This window comes from Pezoporus occidentalis, unplaced genomic scaffold, assembly GCF_034315485.1.
Source record: "Pezoporus occidentalis ecotype Australia unplaced genomic scaffold, CSIRO_AGI_Poc_V1 ctg18, whole genome shotgun sequence".
Lineage (NCBI taxonomy): Eukaryota > Metazoa > Chordata > Aves > Psittaciformes > Psittacidae > Pezoporus > Pezoporus occidentalis.
This window is the reverse complement of record NW_026913640.1, coordinates 9214820-9234365: the sequence shown is the minus strand read 5'-3', so window position 1 is coordinate 9234365 and position 19546 is coordinate 9214820. Positions and strand designations below refer to the sequence as shown.

Genomic DNA, 19546 nt, shown 5'->3' with positions numbered 1-19546 from the left:
CATTTGGCAGAGACTTTATTGTCTACAATCAGGGATACACAATGGCTGGGCAACAGCTGCATTATGCCAGCTGTCAAGGCCTAATCCAAAAAGCCCCCAAAATGAGCTGCAGCCAAAAGCACATGTGGACAGTGAGACATCTGGACAAGAAGAGCCCTGCCCTCATCCTGATGAGCAGTGCCCCTCGCTGCCTTCGTCTTAAAACTGTCACAGCTCTATCCAAAGGGGAATCGGCTTAAAGCACTAGTGTTAAACTATTAGTCATTTATTGTGAAATTAATTCTTCATTTAAGCTCCAATTCCTCCAAAACGTTGCTTCTTGTTACCTCTAGTCCTTTTCTTTTAATAAAAAAGCAGCATATCTCTGAGAGCTGCAGCTCATTTCGATCTCCAGATGTACAAACATTGCTATAAGCCAGTTTGTATGTCATAAATGAAGAACTGATGGGTTTTATCAAAAACAAATATATGCACACACACACAAAACCAAACAGAATAAAACCAGCAGGGGGACAGGAATGCCAATCTCTGAGTTAAAAGACCATTTGAGGCCTTGGAAAGTTCACTCTGTTCCTTGTTAACAGTTAATAAAATTTTATCCCTGGCTATTACTACATTAAAATAACTTTTGCATTCAAGCACATGCTTTAAGGAAACAATGTTCCAGTATCATAATTAGCTTAAATCAAGCATGAATTAGAAATACTATAGAAATGACAACTTCTACAATATCATCACAAGTTATTTTAATTATGTGCAATTCCATTAAAAAGGAAGAACAATTTTATACAAAATAGTGTGGGTTTTTTAAAAAAAAAATCCCACATTTTTCTACAAATTCATGTATTTTTACCTTACATGGGGTAACACAACACACTGATGGGAGAAATCCAGGGAAGTTCACATGCAGATTTCTGCCCATTCAGATTAATCATAAAATGTTAAAACATCAAAATTTTTCATTCAATGGAAAAGTCTCAGAAAAAATACTGATCAGAAGTTTCAAAGCTGATTTAAATCTAAAACCAAAACCCAACGGAAAAGAACTTTTCATTTGCTTTGTTGACTGAGTCTTTAGGAACAGGATTTTCCCTCCATCTTGCTGACTAGGAGCTTGATTTCTAACGAAACTGCAATTTTTATAAACACATGGCTCCTGGAACTGGAGCTTTATGAAGAAAAGCTCTGAAATATCATGGTCAAAATAAAATGCGTAATGCTGCTACTTAATCCCTTCAATTGGAAAACTCTGCTTTGTGGCATTTTGCCTTTTTTTCTTCCTTTCTTTAATAAAACGTCTCTTCTGTATTCTTGAGTGTATTGAAGTCTCTCAGACAAAGGACTAAGATGAGGAGTGAAGGACACAGAGCTGCCTCTGGTGTGCTGCCACTTGGGTTTTCACCTTTGGGAGCCACCCTGGCAATAGCGACAGCCTGAAAAGCCATGAGCCCTGCAGCTTCAGAAAGACTGCCTTGCAAGGGCTCCCTTCCACAGCATGCCTCTTCTTAAGGGTGAACGAAGGCACTTAAAAACCCTCATCCCTTGTGACCACACCATTTGGGTGGCTCCACGCTCCAACAGTCAGCCACGGTGTCCAGGGGGCTGCATGAGAGCAATGCCTTCCTCTGCCATGACGGCCAAGGGGACAGTGGCTGCTTGGGGTGTACCTGCCCACACAGGCCTTGTCCTGCTACAGCTAGCACATACAGTGGCTGTGAGGTACAATGGGGTGGCAGGCAGCCCCCTCAATGTCCCTGTACCATGCCGAGGTGCTGCGCTTCACCAACCAAACACGCCTCACAGAGATTATTTTGCTAGGCAAAATTATTTGCTGCCATGGAAACGGGTGAAGAATGAACAAAATGACGACAACAGAAATACCTACTTAACAAGTTAGTTACTTGCAATGAGCTTTTATTCCCTTCCTCCCCGCAATCAGATTTGCCTGAAACTCTGAATACTCATCTTCCCTGTGAAAAAGAGACAGTTAAGGCTTCCTGGCAGTTTACATTTATTAGAAGTCTGTATTTTTGTCTTCATCTAGTCACATAGCTTGGATCATCCACATATCTTCTGACTAAAACCCTGAAAACACAATGTCCAAGACTTTGGGAACACTCTGTATTTGATTAGCGCCAAGTGAAATGTATTAACTAGACTACACATATGATCTTCGTTATCTGGGATATTTAGCATTTGGCACAAGACCCCTGGAAGACAACATGCCAGAATCACTTACTGTGTTTTGGGAGAAGGAAGGGCAGCCCCTCCATGAATGGCATAACATTGCTTCCATGTACAGAAGGGGGAAAAACCACCTTGGAAACTTGTGAAATTCTCAGTTTTTGCCTTTAACTTCTTCAACCATAGAAGCCACATAATAAAACTGGGTGGGGGTGACTCAATAGGTACTGCATTTTCAGGTTCTTTAAAGATTTTTTCATAAGACCTCTTAAAAAGCATGCTTTTTTTTTTTTTTAACAGCCCCTGCTTCCACATTGCACCAAAATCACATAATAAACACATTACATGCTATAATAAAGAGTAGTTTCTTCACTGATATTTTAACAGCTTTCGTGTATAGAGACAGATCTATAAATGATCGTGTAGACTCAAATTGTGAAATTATATTAATCATTTTAAGAACACAAAAACATAAAGATCTGGTGAGATGTGCATTAGGAAAGGGGAAGCTGCCAGCAAGTGCATAACAGAATTTGGCCGTCCTTGTGAAATACCCAAGATGTGAGCAGAAGTCCACCAGTGCAGAGCAGAAACTTCGTAGCCTGGGCTTTGTCACATATGAAAATTGTTTTGAGGGACAGCAAAACAAATTTGGCTTGAAACAAGTCTTTGTTATTCTATATAAACTATTTTGAGATGACAAGACCTGATGTTTAAATGCAGGCCTCATACATTTCTGCTTCAAGCCCTTAATTTGTGTTACACTGAAGCGTACCTCATTAAGTTGCGCAGTTTTCATTAAAGGACACCAAGGAAAAGTAAGAGGAAAATTACCACTGCGGAACAGGTCCAGGGCCTAATACAACTAACCTAAATCCTTTGCTGATTTCATACACATTAACAGAGTTAACAATCAAACTTAATTTTCTTACATCTGAGTATCAGCCAAGAAAAATACAAAAAGCTTGCTTTTTCAATGTATTTCTAGAATAACTTTGCTCAAAGTGCTTCCAAAGAGGACATCTGATGATGTGAAAGAGTCCCTAAATGCCTGTTCATCATTATTTTGTGATGAAAGAGAAACTATACAAAAAAAAAAAAAAAAGGACAAGAAGCAAGAACAGGAGGCAATGAATAGTCTGCATATTTTCATCTCGAAGTAAGGGCCCAAATTCCATTATAATATATGTATTATTTATTATGTTCCTCTGGTGCCTGCTGTTACAGGCGAGTGAGGCAGGCATTATAGTGTGGTTGCACAACTGTGTATCACCCATCCCAGAATTCTTGTGTAGCACAAATATCTTGTAGCTCTTTTTAGACAATTGTCATGGCAAGGCAGGATTTTTAAGGAAGGCTTAACTTTCAGTAAACAAAATGATATAACTGGAGAAAAAAAAAATAAACAAAACCCCAAACCAACAAGCTTTTAAGCACGTAAGAGTTTCATATTTGCTGCTGTTTCAGGACTGAAGAGGTTGACAACACAAGCGTCTGATTTTCCAGCCAAATCATCTCATCTTATTTACATCCTCATGCCATCACAGCTACAACACTTCCATTAAAACACCTTAATCCTCTTAATGTTAAATAGATGTCAGAGATGTCACAGTGGTTTCTTTGAATAATTTAAAATGCCCCAAAGTAAGTCTGTCCAAAGTGGGTGCCACCACATTTTGTGAAAGTGCCCTGTATATAAATGAAGGACACCTGATATATAGAATGATATAAAAATACAAACTGACTTGTGCTGCTAAGTAATTCCTGCCCTTTTAAACTTTGCACTTGCTCATTATTTTCAACAAATATTGAGATGAGCCAGCTGCTGAGGTGAGAGGATTCATATAAATCCCTCACACATGTTTGCTAACTTCAGATAGGAGCTTTATTATCTACAAGTCATTAATCAACCATTAACAAGTTAGTGTTACAGAGTCCCAGTATTAAGGCTCACTGCCAGAGGAGAATAATGGATTTTACAGGCTGGCTGTGTCTACAAGAAGGGAAACTAAGAGCTGAGACAGGTCTGAGATAAAACATTTGGAGGAGATTAGAAAACATGAGAAGTCATTTTGTTGCTCTTCAGCTCACTTGAAGAGAAAGCACTTCACAAGAGTTAAGCATTTACACAACAGAGTGGAGAGTTCAAACTCATCTATCAGTTGGTGATGAAGAGGAATGTGTTTTGCACAGCCAAACAAGGAAGTCAGGCACAGGTGAGAATTACTGCTCCTGTGAACAATAATAAACACTGACCAGAGTGTTACCCTCTAACTGATAGCCTTTGAACCTGCAAAATCACCTGCTTTGGCACCAGGGTCCTCAGAGTTCACCCCATCTCGTTAAGTCCACAGGCTTCAATTCAAAATAGGAGCAGCTAAATCACTGCATGCCACAGGCAGGGGACAGACATGACTGAGGCAGCATCAATCAGCTATGAAAGCAGCAGGGTCTGTCGGGTAGGCAAAGCATTGCCCTTAGAGCAGAACAAGGCAATATTTCCCCCCCTTCAGCCCTCTCTGATACAAAGCCTTGATGAACTGGTCTTACAAAAATAATCCTTCCACACAACAGATCGGGAAATAATTCTGATCTATATAAGCAATTCTGGGCTATACAAGCAAGATCTATTTACACTTAAGAAAGTGGAAAATTGTCTCTCCAACTATGTCTGATTTCTAATACTTACAGAGCAGGCAATAAAATAAACATACAAACAAACATAATTGAAGAAAAATGTTCATGTCTGAGCATTCCAGCAGGAAAATGACATAAGATTGAAATATAAGCATCAAATATAGTTCACTCTCTTAATATCAAGGAGCAAGTCTTAAGGCAGCTTGAAGGGAAGACGTTAGAGGCATAAGTTTATAAACTACAGGAAATCCTAAAGTCCAAGAGCTGAAAGATCCTTTCTCTTCTCCCCTGCACTCTCCAGTTATTGCTACTTTCTGTAGTAATAGTCTCTAATTTCACAGCCTTTGTTATGAACATGTCATCTACACCCAAAAGGTGATATCACAGTTATGAACATAGGTATGACGAAATAATAGCAAATGAATAAATACGGCAGTACAGACAATCTAAACAATTTCAATATTCTCATGAAGAGGGTACAAAATACCCATTCATCTTACTTTAAAGACCTGCAAACAAAGTCAAAGAGAGGCCACAGAAGACATTTTACAGACAGAACCAGAACATGTTACTGGCTCTCAGTCCTAGGCTCAGGCCACTACATTACACAAAACTGTACAAAAACCTTCAGGAATTCATTTCCAAGTTTCCACTTTTATGTCTTAGCCAGCAAAAAGACCCACAAGTAGTTTCAAATTGTTTTCCTTTCCTATTTTTCAACTCCAATGTTTTCACAGAATACTTTCACAGTTTTCTAAAATACTGTGGAATTCTGCATGATGACAAATACAAAACCAGGTATTAGTAGATCAAACACAAAAAACTTTCCAAAGCTCACACTTGGATTACTTAACATACCACAGAGTAGGAAAAAATTCTCCTTACTAAGCCATACTTTAATTTCTGTCAATACTGTTTCTCCATAAAGAGCTCTACACAGCTGGAAGCATTAACAGCCTACCAGATGGTTCACTTCTCGATAAACACTTATGTTTTGTAAGTTTAGAGTCTAATGAACTGTAGTGCAGGAAGACAAAAGCTATGTATGCAGAGTGGTTCAAATGGCAGGTCAGGGCTGGGGCTGAACAGGGGACTAGTTCCATAGAAACTCCCATTTCTATGGAAGCTTCATGTGAGGTAGGGAAGGAAAAGAAAGGGCTGGCCCTGTCAGGAGATGAAGGCAAAAAATGCTGAATGCTTCACACCCGCACACCTCCAACATACTCAGCCCTTCAAGTGCTAATGCTGGATGGGAGAAGGCTGTGACCATCAGATCCTAGCCCAAAGCATTGTCTTAAACCAGCAGGGGCTTCCAGACCCCAAAGAGCCTGTACCATGCAGCAGTCCATGGCAAAATCTTAGCTCAAAATAAACTGTACCATCCCACAATAATCGCTCCCGAGTTATGCCTGGCACTGTGTGAATGAGTGTGCAAAGGAAAAGGTAGGAAACATGCATCATCTTCTTCCCATGCCATCTTCCCAGCAGGCAATCATGGCCAGCCACAGGAGCAGCCCAAACATTGCATGCCCAGTTGCAAACTGCGGAACACCTCTGCTTGCCCAGTTGGGTATGAACAGCTTAGTGTGGCAGCACTGGGGAAACCCCCTCTAGGAGATCAGCCAGCATCTGAGCTGGTCTATCACATTTTTCAGTAGACTTTATAGCTGGGCAGCCACCGGGCAGCCACCAGGCAGCCTGAATTGTGTTTGACAAGCTGGTGGGGATAATAGCTCAAAAATGTTTCAAGTTTGGGGCTGAGAAACTGCCAGCAAAACTCACTGACTCACCTTGAGACCGATCTAGATCTGTTCAGTGCTTTGACAAAGATCAAAGACGGTGCAGACTGGCGTCTTTGGGCCAAACTCTTCATTTTCTGATTGGAAAGAGAAACAAAATGAAATCACAGGTGAGATTTGGGACTGTAACTGTGTGCATACAGGTTTGCCACAGCCAGGCTCCAATTTCAGGCCAAGGAAAAAAGTTGACTTATTGCCATTACAACCCAGGAGGGCGAAAACAGTTGTAAAATATCGCATATTGAGAAAAACAGAAGCACAACCAGAAAACCAGTGATAAAAAAAGCTGATAATTAGTGTCTAGACACAAATGCCTGAGGTACGCTGCATGCATGAAATAAACACCTAGAGCTTGTCCTTAATCACTTTTTTTGTCCCTTAATAATCTATTTTATTTCACATTTATCAAATATCCAAGTGGTGGCTCAAATTTTAAATGTTTCATACATTTCTGTATCAGGTCTGACATTTACCATAAATCAAGGTTTGGATTCTACCCAACTAACCTTACATGCTATATTGCGCTACCATTTTCTTCCAGATCTTTAGAGAGGAGGGCATTTTCCTTCCCTACTAATCTAGCTGGAGTATTACATCTTGTTTCTCATGTTGACAAGCTGGAATGGGTTGCCCAAGGAAGTTGGGAATCCTCCATCCCTAGTGGTGTTCAAGTCCAGGTTGGACAGAGCCTTGGGTGGCATAGTTTAGTGGGAGGTGTCCCTGCCCATGGCAGGGGGCTGGAACTAGATGATCTTAAGGTCCTTTCCAACCCTAACTATTCTATGATTCTATGACTCTATAATGATGTTTTTTTCATTCCTGATTATGTATGGGAAAAAATAGGAAAGCGAGAGGTCAATTCGTAGCAACGAACTAGGAAGAGAATGATAAAAAGTAGACACTCAAAGACAGAGAATGCAGGAGGAAAAAGACAAAGCACAGGGAAGAGATGAAAATGGCAGCAGCTGGCAAGGGAGCATGGATTCCCAGCCAGTGATGTTGAATATTACAATAAAAATACTTAGCAAATAAACAGCACTGTTTTCCCCAGAGGCAGGAATTTTCAAAAGCACCCACAGGAGACAAAGAGACACCTTTTCCTCAGCACAAATGTACCATGGCTGTATCATCTCCCCCTGCAGCTGGATGCAAAACTAAGGATTGCCGTCCCTAACCGTGGAGCTGCTCTCTGGACCCAGTTGTGCAGCCTGCTGCTGAGGTGCATGACCTCTCCTCTCACTGACCCTCCGCCAGAAGGGTAGTTGTTACCTTATTTAGCACAAACGTTTTTCAGAACAAACTGGCAGACAAAAGGAGCGGGGTTGAACTCCACCTGACAGGACACTATCCTGTGTGGAGCGGCCCCTTGCGCCAGCCTGTAACCACTGAGAGCCCACGGACAGGTGAACCTTTGACAGTCAGGAAGTCTCTGTTTGCAGCTAATGGCAAAGCATAACTTTCTTCCTTTATACTAACAATAAACACTGACTACCAGGAACAAATATGGTAGGGAGCAACTGATTCTTCTGCCAGTGTATGTGCTGGATGTGGCACACGTTTTGTTTGGGCAGGTGCACAACGTGCTCTCCTCAGAGAAATTAAACTCTACAATACTACATGTTTTACTTGCTTTTGACAAGTGCATTTCTTTCACTCATTGCAGTGCATTTGTTACAATGTCTTTTTTTGGTTCCCCCTCTATTTATGTGGCACAGGCTTGTTTGTTTTGTCAGATGCTCAGATCCAGTTATTGTGCAGCAATTGTTACAAATTCAACTGTGTAATTTGAATCCACCTTTGAAAATTATCCACTTCTGCCTGTTTCTTTTATCAAAAACTAACTCCTCAAGACTGATAATTTTAAAAAGAGCCTTAAAACATAAACCAAACATTGATGAGATTTGGAAAATTTTCACAGCAAAAATAAAGAGAGTCAGGTCAGCTGTATGTAAATAAAAACACTACATAGAGATGCTGACTACAGACAGAAAGAGGGGGTTTGATTGTATTTTGCCATGTACAGAGCTTAGGAAGATAAAGTAAGTGACCGCCATGATAACTTGGACTGATTTACTTTGAGAAGGAAGAGGAAAAACTAATTTTTGGTTAAGTTGGACTCAGTTGCTCTCCTCAGTTTCACTGCGTTTACATGTGCAAGGATGTCATGCTGGCAATGTGGAGAAGAGGAGGTACATTCTGGACAGCTGTAGTGAGAGCAGATGTTTGGGAGCAAAAGGAGATGCAATGACCAATTATGTAAGCATGAAACACAGAGAAGCATTTCTCAACATGTGTCCCACATCATAACCTCCCATTTTTTTCATGTAAATATTAGAAAGGTCAACAGAGAGAAAACCTCATATTTGCTGACTGAGTCACACCCATGTGAAATGTATCATAAAATTGGTATCCATAATGAATGTTTACAGTGTGCCAGATGCAAAGATTATAATCTTGTATCAGTCAGAACAAACTAAGTTATATTTGCCTTCCTCTCACTCAAAAGCTCGAGTTCCTTCCCTCTTTCCCCCGATTCAGGTTTAACTTTATATTTCCTGCATTTCTGCTGGTGGTTTTAACAGAAAAGTTTTGCTTCTCCAGTTGTTGGACTGGTGGTAGTAGTTGTCCAGTTTCTCATCTGATATAAACAGACATCGGGCTATGAATTTCAAAAGAATTGATTTGCACCAGATAATGATCAGAACTACACTCAAACACTGTTTTGTAAACTGTGATGGTAGGTGGTTTATGAGCAGATCAGCCCACCATGCTGAGGACAGTAATCTTGCAAACCATCACTGAAAATATGTTGCCTCTCCTCAGGAATCAGAACCCCTACAGATCTCAGGATTACAGTAAAACTTTCACAAGTATCTCACAACTCATCAGCTGGAGGAAAAATCTGTTCCTGACTGCCACTATTCAATGATAATTTTGTCTCACAGTTGAAGTGGAAAGTAGTATTATATGGAATTTATGTAAATTAATATATTGCCAAGTTATTATGTTAATTCCCATTATGTGAAAAAGGTAACATAGAGCAGCATGTGCATTATGGCCTCAAAAAAAAATTAAATCTGAAGATAAAGCACTCCCTTGTACCTTATGTATATCACTTAACCATCACATTTAGAAAGAGAATGGCAGAGCATGAAATAATAAAGGATGCATGAAAAAAATCACAGTGCTTACTATTTCTTTTGTGATGACAAATAACAGATATAGTGTTTAGGATATTTTGCAAGTATCTGGAGAAGTGAAAAACAATGCAATAAGCGGATACCCCACTGCAGCTCCTGCAAAGGTGCAAGAGGTGGCAGCAGGCAGGCTAACGCAGGGACTGCGCTGGGATTCCCCAAGAGCACACTGTTCACACTTCCAGGTTGTGCTGCCTGACAGACACAATGGTCAGACACGAGCAGGAGGATCCTTCTCACTTGCACACCTGAACTGTTTGCCCTGTGCTCCAACAGAGAGAAACAGACACACATAGCACACAGTTTGTCTTGTCCTAGAAGTGCTCTTTTCCTCCACTAACTGTAGGAGACAACTAAGGTGAGCAAGAAAATTGAGTTAATCAGCTCAGTCATCCCCTTGCTATCTGAGCAAAAGAGAAGCAACAGACAAATTTGTGAACTCGGTAACATAAGGAACAGTTGCCTTCTCAGAGAGTGGTTTGAGCTTAGGGTGAGAAAACTATATTACCTGGTGTCTATTTAAGAGTCATATACAAAATTGTTGAAAAATGTGTTCAGTTCCTGGCCAACAGGTAAACACAGCAGAGATACCTCCTCAGAAATGTGCAAATACTGTTGCAAAATGTCCCCAGACATTAAAGGATTTGAGACTCCTTATTTACAGGCTCGCTCCAAAAGTGGGTCAAGGCTGGGACATCTGCCTGGGTCATATAACTGGGTGACAGGGACAACCCTCAGATGTGTCAATAGCTGGAGCTCAGGACAGCACTCAGGTGGCTAAGCTCTCCCTCTCACTGCTTTAAGTCTCTTTTGTTTTTGTTTGTTTGTTTGTTTTTTTAAGTCTGATTTTAACAAAGCCTACTTTTTTAAGTTAACGCCATGAGGGATTTCACCCATGCAAACTCTGCTCTTTTTGTCTGAGCAACAGAACATATCTGTGGCACACATTTCTGGTTTAGCTAGACATGAACCAAAGCACAGAACACAAATCTTTACCAAAACCTGTAGGGCCAAGTTCAACTAACTGCCTAAAAATCAAAATTCAAAGCAATCCTCAACACCTAGCAGTCAATTTTACAGGACAATTGGGCATCACTCTTTCCCCTGCATCACCAGGCCACTTGTAAGAGGCAATAAATCATTTCTTCCTACATACTATAATCCAGTACTTGTTAAACTTACAGTCTAGCGTTGTCTAAAAATAACAGAAATAGCAAGAATCTCTTATACTTCAGTAGAGCAAGAAAAGGCCCTATATTGACCTATAACATTCTTGAACCCTTACAAACAGAGTGAGAGGACGACTGCATTTGAACTGCTGGCTCAGGCAGCAGAAATGTCTAGGTCCCATGGAAAGCCCATTTACCATAAAGACAGAGCAGGTAACAAAACTATGTGCATTTGTTTATGCTGGCAGAATACTTTTACTTACAAGGACTTTCCTAAAAAGAAAACCATTTTTGGATGGATAACCAGGGAGAAAACCAATTGCAGGGGCACAAGAGGAAAAACCTATTAGCACAGTGGAAGCAAAAGCCCATAATCATGGAACAAATATGGAGATTAAAGGCTATCTCAGAGTAGAAAGAAAAAAGAACGAAAGAAACTAAGAGCAAGAGATGTTCTACCGCCTACTTTCCAAAAGATAAGGATCTCCGGAATCACTGATATGGATGTGCCCAAAAGATCCCACCCATCTACATCAGAAGATGGAGATGTGGAAGACTACTAAAAATGTGGAGGAGGGAAGCATGGAATATTTCACCCATGGGTCCTGTTGTCAGCTTCACTGTGTTCACAGTGCTCAGACCAGCAACTCTCTGGTTGTGGTGGTTTTGATGAAGCTCCAAGTTTCTTTTCAAGCTTGATGAAAAACAGGAAGGTTAACAAATGGACACAATTCTGCCCAGTTTCTGCATATCAAGGCTTTCTCAGAAGCAGTTTTCAGATGACAGAGAAAGCAGATTCCCTCCCCCAGTTCATAGATGGATGCTTCAAGCAGCATTAAGTAATCAGGCAATAATTTGATATATGCAGTTCCTGGGTATTAGATACCACATGACCTGCCAAATCCCTCTCTTTCCAACTGCCCCCATGAGAGACAAGAAGAAACCCCAAGGCTGGGAAACTCAACAACTAGAACACATAGGTATAAGCACCATTTTCAGTTTCTCTCATGAGCAGACAGGGGAATGTTAGTTTAGAATTCAAGCAGCATCAGGAAGCATATCACAACAGTTAGCTATCATAAGCCAGCACAGCCTGCCAAGGTGACTTCAATATACAAACCAGCTATGCAGATGACTTCATTAAAACAGGGGCCTTTTCAATCCTCATCAGAGATAAAACTGCTCCAGGATATGTTTGCAGGATGGCAGGGGGGTTGCACTTGATGATCTTAAGGTCCTTGCAAACCCTAATTATTCTGTGATTCTAGGACAGGAATTATCTATAACTTCACTAAATGGTGCCAAAACTGTTCCTGAACAGCCAAAATTCCCAGCGCTACCAGGTGTGGTTTTTGAAGCAACCTACTATATCCTCAGCCAGGATCACATTAAACAGAACAGAGACTTACAGGAAGAAGAAAACTCTGCTTAAGCAGACTTACGTTAAAAAGCATATATTTAATGGCATGAGATCAAGGTGCCATCAAATATAATGGCAAATACATACTTGATTCTTCTTTGCAGAATAAGTAAAGGGATGAAAATCTGCATGACTACCTTCACTCTTCCAATGTCATTAATTTCCTTGAATTTCACCCATTTAGTATAGTGCTGGGGAACACTGTAACTTCCCCTGCCAGTAAACTGTTGCTGTATGTGTGATCAGAATCACAAAGAAACACATTTTTATAGCGATGGGATACCATATTTCAAGTCTCAAACCATAAATACTATTTTGTTTAGTGTGCAAAACGGTTAATCTTTTGCACGTTGTATGAGTAAATATTAAAAATTGCTGGGCCTCCAAAACATTCTAAATAGTTACTTGAAATCCTTGAGGAGGCAGAACAAAATCCTAAGAGTGACTCCTTGTGTTACCAAATATTATTTTGTGTAAGATACTCAGGGTTGGTTGGAATCTAGCCCCTCTAAGAAGAGAGAAGTGTAAGACCAGGAACTTATAAATATGGTCAAATGACCACAGCTGATGCTGCTGACACAGTTACACTGGCATAAAAGGCATCTCTCTTGCACAGTTTGCTTTGATAAAACTGCAGAAATAAGCTCTATCTGTAGAATCACTCTTACTCATGTTACTTCAATCCACTTCAGAGTTGCATCAATTTACTGGTATTGGTTACTAAACTAAACAGTCTGTACAAAACTTCCCTGGAGGTCAACCACACATAGTCCAGTGACTCCAGTAAGCCCAGTAAAGGAGGGAATCTAGTCCAGAATTTTCCAAAAGCATTAACTACAACACTGCACTTCAGTGTCACCTTTAAACAATGTGCTGAATGCCCTGTAACAGAGAGAACTTTCCTGTGTCTGCAAGGTAGGTTAGCAGTTCAAACCACTTTGCCTGTCAAGAAAAGGAAGGGAAATGTTTCCTGGAAAATAGTTTAAATGGTCACACAAAATACATGAAAAAAGTCCTAGACATTTTCTGTCTCTTGGTCCTATGATGCGGATCAAGCATGTGATCCTTCAGCTTTGTTTTGACAGCCAAGAGGAAGATGAAGTAGGAGTTCAGACAACCACAGGACAGTGCAGCAATTCTCAGCTAATTTGACAAAGGCATAGCCATGATAATAAAAAGGGAGAAAGCTTCAGTGGTCACTTAGCATCCCGTATATGAGGGCATTTCTGCTGGAAAGTAAAATAGTTATGTTAAATACGTATTTGCAACACAATTGTTCAACTTGACATGCTGTGTCACCGGTATCAAAACTGATTCCTTGCCAAAACATTCTTCCATTTGACTATATGTAACCAATACAAGCAGTGTCATCTCCTCAGTAGTAAGAAAGACTTTCTGCATTGTAAATAACTATGATGCTCTGGCGCTAAGTGGAAGACAAAACAGAGGTATATAGGGAGTCCATAGGACCCAAGTAGTAAAAAAAATACTCAAACTGTCACTGAGATCCAGCCTCAGGCAAAACTAGGACAAACCCACTGCTGCACATGGATAAAGGTAGGAATCTTCTTCCACACATAGGCATAAAGAGATGGCATGCTAGTAATCTCAAGGGAGCACCACAACCATGGACAAGCAGCTGAGCAGTTGGCTGAATGTTGGTGGCTGTGTGTTTTGGCTGTGCATGGTGTGCAAAGCTGCCATATGCTGTGTGGCCCAGCCAGGGTCTCAAGCTGCTTCTCCACATGAGGATCTCAATCAGTACCCCACTGAATGTGCCTCCACACTGAGGAATTCCAAAAGGGCTGCCAAGATCCATAAAAAGCAATATCCCCACACGGTTGTCACTGCTGGGAAAACCAAGGTCTTCTGTGTCTTCTACTGTGGGCTTTTTGGAGCAGGAATAGGAAACACAAGTGCTACCATTAATATTTGTCCTCAGAATGCTGAACCATAAAGTAGAACTTGTAAGAAAAAAATGATCATCTTCATAGTACCTGAGCATCCCTTTGCATTATCAGGCAGGCATCAGGTCTCTGCCAGGTTGGAAGGTATATCGTACTCTGTCTTCAGCAAAAATGAAAGAAATGCTAGAAGAAAAATCAAAGCCACCCATTTGGCCATCTCAAATTAGACTGCAGGTCTTGGAGAGTGTGAGTATCTATTGCATCACTCTGTCCAGCTAGGCAGCAGAAGGTACGCCACTGCTTTGTGTAGGTGTATCACACTCCCTTTCAGAAACTGGTAAGGTAGTAACTGCAGCAAAGTGTGGTAGAAGTCTTGGCCGCACACTCTCCAGGCAACCATTTCACAGCATGTGAAATGGAAGTGGTCCCAGCAGCTGCCATGGATGACGTCCCCAAGGCTCTGGTGAGGGTGGAGTGCTATGTGCCTTGGTGGGACATGGCACACATGGACACAGCCCACGGAAATGCACCACACCACTTTCCAGCCCAAAGAGACACTTCAGCAGGAGGAGAGGGACCTGGACTCCTCTCCACACCGCTGTGCCAGTGTGCCAGCAGAGCCCCAGCCACCACTCAGCCACAGGACTGGACACAAGCTCAGCCTCTCCTACCACACATCCTAAATTCATGTCACCAGGTGGACAGATTTAGTAAAGGACACTGTAACCTGGCCAGTCATTCTAATCCTGCCAGCCTATTTGCCGGTCAGTAGTATTGTGCACCTCTAAAGACAAGGCAGTGCATAGGATTTAAATGCCACTGTGAGGCAAAATAGGAAAGGCAAGAAAATATCGGCTCTACTTTGGGTAGAAAAACACTATGGCACTTGCTACAACAAAGATAAAAGAAGCATTCCTGTTTTACACAGGAAGAATGTGGTTATTATATTATTCCCGTTACAGAGTTACAGCTTGTTACAGCTGAGTATAAGGTAGAAACAAGCGCTTGGATGTACGCTGAAGTGAACGCTTTGTACTTGATGGTGTCAGATGCTGAAAAGCGATTCGAGACACCAAACAGATTTTACAACCACTTTTGAAGACGAGATGACACTCTTCTGCCATCAATTGATACACTTAGAGCAGAAGGCGCTTCTTTGGGAAGCTGCTCTTACATTTCTTTTGCACGTGCGAGAGCAGCCAACAAACCTCCTCAGCTCTAGCAAACCCTTCCCTCACTCCCCCCCAGACACACATGCAGCAGATCCCTCTTAGATCCCCTGGATAAGGATTCTGCAAACCTCCACCCCTCTTCCTCTTATACCCAGCCAACAAAACCTCCAGGCATCCATACAGCAAAGCCCCTCTTTAGGTCTCCCCAGGACATCTATGCAGCAAAGCCTTTACTATCTCCCCAGCACGTAGGATCCAGCTTCAGCTCACCGGTAAATCCATACCCTTGGCTTCACTGACCCCCACCCAGCACACCCTTCCGTAGCTCCCCGGGACATCTGGGCAGCAGCGCTCCTCACCTACCGCGGACATCCAGGCAGCAGCCTCCCTTTGCTCCCGGGACATCCGTACAGCAACCCCGCTCAGGTCCCCGGGGTTACCCACCGGGCAGAGCCCTCTGAGCTCCCCGGGCACCGCCGCATCCCCTCCTCCGCAGCAAGCCCTTCCCGCAGAAAACCAACTCCCTCGGCAGCAACCCCAGCACCGGACCCGGCGGGGCGGGACCGGGGCCGATGGGGCCGCGTTGACTGGGGGTGACCCATGGGGGGCTCTGGGACCGGAGCTCGGGACCAGGAGGGGGTCTTTCCCGCGGGGTCTCCCAGGGGCGGCCTCACCTTCTTGCTGTCGGCGGCGGCGGTGAAGCCCCTGCTCTCGCCGCTCACGGAGGACGAGCGGCTGGGGCCGAGGAGCTCCTGTTGCGGGGACATCACGTCCATGCAGCCCCGCGCCGCAGCGCTCCCGCCGCGGGGACACCCGCACCGCCGCCACAGCCCGCACCATGGACAGGGCGCGCCGCGACACGCCCCCCCGAGGGACACGCCCCCCCCCGCGAGGACACGCCCCCCGCAGGTTCGCCCCGCGCTGCGCGAAGACCCGTGCGTCGGGGAGGACGCGACGCGCATGCGCCGGCCGTGGAAGCCGGGCGGGGGCGTGGGGGGTGCGCTCGTGCTGGGGAGGGGGCGAGCAAACTCTCCGCGCGCATGCGCGCTGAGGGCCGGTGGGAGACAGCAGGCGGGCGGCGACCAGGGGTGGGAGCTAGGACCCGGGAGGAGGGGGCTCCGGGTGCTGAGGGTACAGGTGTTGGGGGTCCCGGTGCTGCGGGTACAGGTGTTGGGGGCTCCCGGTGCTGAGGGTACAGGTGTTGGGGGTCCCGGTGCTGCGGGTACAGGTGTTGGGGCTCCCGGTGCTGAGGGTACAGGTGTTGGGGGTCCCGGTGCTGGGGGTACAGGTGTTGGGGGTCCCGGTGCTGCGGGTACAGGTGTTGGGGGTCCCGGTGCTGGGGGTACAGGTGTTGGGGGTCCCGGTGCTGGGGGTACAGGTGGTCGGGGACCCGGGGCTGGGGGTACAGGGGTAGGGGGTCCCGGTGCTGCGGGTACAGGTGTTGGGGGTCCCGGTGCTGCGGGTACAGGTGTTGGGGGTCCCGGTGCTGCGGGTACAGGTGTTGGGCTCCCGGTGCTGCGGGTACAGGTGTTGGGGGTCCCGGTGCTGCGGGTACAGGTGTTGGGGCTCCCGGTGCTGAGGGTACAGGTGTTGGGGCTCCCGGTGCTGAGGGTACAGGTGTTGGGGGTCCCGGTGCTGCGGGTACAGGTGCTGGGGGCTCCCGGTGCTGAGGGTACAGGTGTTGGGGGTCCCGGTGCTGAGGGTACAGGTGTTGGGGGTCCCGGTGCTGGGGGTACAGGTGTTGGGGGTCCCGGTGCTGGGGGTACAGGTGTTGGGGCTCCCGGTGCTGCGGGTACAGGTGTTGGGTGTCCCGGTGCTGAGGGTACAGGTGTTGGGGGTCCCGGTGCTGGGGGTACAGGTGTTGGGGCTCCCGGTGCTGCGGGTACAGGTGTTGGGGGTCCCGGTGCTGAGGGTACAGGTGTTGGGGCTCCCGGTGCTGAGGGTACAGGTGTTGGGGCTCCCGGTGCTGAGGGTACAGGTGTTGGGGGTCCCGGTGCTGCGGGTACAGGGTAGGGTACAGGTGTTGGGGGTCCCGGTGCTGAGGGTACAGGTGTTGGGGGTCCCGGTGCTGGGGGTACAGGTGTTGGGGGTCCCGGTGCTGGGGGTACAGGTGTTGGGGCTCCCGGTGCTGCGGGTACAGGTGTTGGGTGTCCCGGTGCGGAGGGTACAGGTGTTGGGGGTCCCGGTGCTGGGGGTACAGGTGTTGGGGCTCCCGGTGCTGCGGGTACAGGTGTTGGGTGTCCCGGTGCTGCCGGTACAGGTGTTGGGGGTCCCGGTGCTGGGGGTACAGGTGTTGGGGGTCCCGGTGCTGCGGGTACAGGTGTTGGGGGTCCCAGTGCTGCGGGTACAGGTGTTGGGGGTCCCGGTGCTGAGGGTACAGGTGTTGGGGCTCCCGGTGCTGCGGGTACAGGTGTTGGGGCTCCCGGTGCTGCGGGTACAGGTGTTGGGGCTCCCAGTGCTGGGGGTACAGGTGTTGGGGCTGCCGGTGCTGCGGGTACAGGTGTTGGGGGTCCCGGTGCTGCCGGTACAGGTGTTGGGGGTCCCGGTGCTGCCGGTACAGGTGTTGGGGGTCCCGGTGCTGGGGGTACAGGTGTTGGGGCTGCCGGTGCTGCGGGTACAGGTGTTGGGGGTCCCGGTGCTGGGGGTACAGGTGTTGGGGGTCCCGGTGCTGGGGGTACAGGTGTTGGGGGTCCCGGTGCTGGGGGTACAGGTGTTGGGGGTCGCGGTGCTGAGGGTACAGGTGTTGGGGCTCCCGGTGCTGCGGGTACAGGTGTTGGGGGTCCCGGTGCTGTGGGTACAGGTGTTGGGGCTCCCGGTGCTGAGGGTACAGGTGTTGGGGCTCCCGGTGCTGAGGGTACAGGTGTTGGGGGTCCCGGTGCTGCGGGTACAGGTGTTGGGGGTCCCGGTGCTGAGGGTACAGGTGTTGGGGGTCCCGGTGCTGCGGGTACAGGTGTTGGGGGTCCCGGTGCTGAGGGTACAGGTGTTGGGGGTCCCGGTGCTGAGGGTACAGGTGTTGGGGCTCCCGGTGCTGAGGGTACAGGTGTTGGGGGTCCCGGTGCTGGGGGTACAGGTGTTGGGTGTCGCGGTGCTGCGGGTACAGGTGTTGGGGGTCCCGGTGCTGAGGGTACAGGTGTTGGGGGTCCCGGTGCTGAGGGTACAGGTGTTGGGGCTCCCAGTGCTGAGGGTACAGGTTTTGGGGGTCCCGGTGCTGGGGGTACAGGTGTTGGGTGTCGCGGTGCTGCGGGTACAGGTGTTGGGGGTCCCGGTGCTGAGGGTACAGGTGTTGGGGGTCCCGGTGTTGTGGGTACAGGTGTTGGGGGTCCCGGTGCTGAGGGTACAGGTGTTGGGGGTCCCGGTGCTGAGGGTACAGGTGTTGGGGCTCCTGGTGCTGCGGGTACAGGTGTTGGGGGCTCCCGGTGCTGAGGGTACAGGTGTTGGGGGTCCCGGTGCTGGGGGTACAGGTGTTGGGGGTCCCGGTGCTGGGGGTACAGGTGTTGGGTGTCGCGGTGCTGCGGGTACAGGTGTTGGGGGTCCCGGTGCTGGGGGTACAGGTGTTGGGGGTCCCGGTGCTGCGGGTACAGGTGTTGGGGGTCCCGGTGCTGGGGGTACAGGTGTTGGGGGTCGCGGTGCTGCGGGTACAGGTGTTGGGGGTCCCGGTGCTGGGGGTACAGGTGTTGGGGGTCGCGGTGCTGCGGGTACAGGTGTTGGGGGTCCCGGTGCTGGGAGCTGCTGCATGGCCCCAGGGATGGGTGTTGCGCTGCCCAGAGTTACCCTGTCCCACCTCCTCCCTGCAGCGGGCAGGCCAGCACAAGACGTGATCCCCTCCAGAGCCCTCCCAAGGGAGGGTCCCCATGTGAGGGGCAAGCAGCGGGGCAGGTGCCAGTGCAGGTACAGGGGTCCCTGGCATGACGGAGGGACAGCCATGGCAGCACAGGGTCTGAGTTGACTGGGCAGTTGCAGAGAGGCTGAGGGGATGCCTCTCTGCTCCAGAGAGCCTTGAACAATTGAGGAGGAAGAATCACTAGTTAAGTTACTGGATCGTGTTGGCTCAAGAGCAAATG

At 46.7% G+C, this 19546-nt stretch overlaps 2 protein-coding genes across 2 annotated transcripts in view; both read right to left on the bottom strand.

The window, feature by feature from the left end:
- Window positions 1-16362, bottom strand: part of ARHGAP20 (Rho GTPase activating protein 20) — a 64829-nt gene extending 48467 nt beyond the window's left edge. Inside the window, exons 1-2 of the mRNA XM_062615271.1 lie at window positions 16160-16362; window positions 6612-6697 (exon numbers count right to left, since the gene is read on the bottom strand). Of these exons, the coding sequence (XP_062471255.1) occupies window positions 6612-6697; window positions 16160-16261 (188 nt within the window). The 5' untranslated portion in view covers window positions 16262-16362. The remainder of the gene's footprint in view (window positions 1-6611; window positions 6698-16159) is intronic.
- A 218-nt stretch (window positions 16363-16580) lies between these two features.
- On the bottom strand, window positions 16581-19220 carry LOC134161982 (basic proline-rich protein-like). Its single transcript, XM_062615379.1, has 7 exons — window positions 19125-19220; window positions 18464-19024; window positions 18164-18363; window positions 17564-18003; window positions 17282-17481; window positions 16832-17181; window positions 16581-16731 (listed from the first exon to the last, which is right to left on the bottom strand). Exons 1-7 carry the CDS (start codon window positions 19218-19220, stop codon window positions 16581-16583), a joined length of 1998 nt encoding a protein of 665 aa, XP_062471363.1.
- Between the last annotated feature and the right edge of the window lie 326 nt (window positions 19221-19546).

Bases quoted from the DNA above. Each gene is read 5' to 3' on its own strand.
- LOC134161982 (XM_062615379.1), bottom strand. From the start codon at position 19,220: ATGCAGCAGCTCCCAGCACCGGGACCCCCAACACCTGTACCCGCAGCA. The intron at 19,025-19,124 runs GTACCCGCAGCA...CTGTACCCCCAG, and splicing joins CACCGGGACCCCCAACACCT to CACCGGGACCCCCAACACCT. The intron at 18,364-18,463 runs GTACCCTCAGCA...CTGTACCCGCAG, and splicing joins CACCGGGACCCCCAACACCT to CACCGGGACCCCCAACACCT.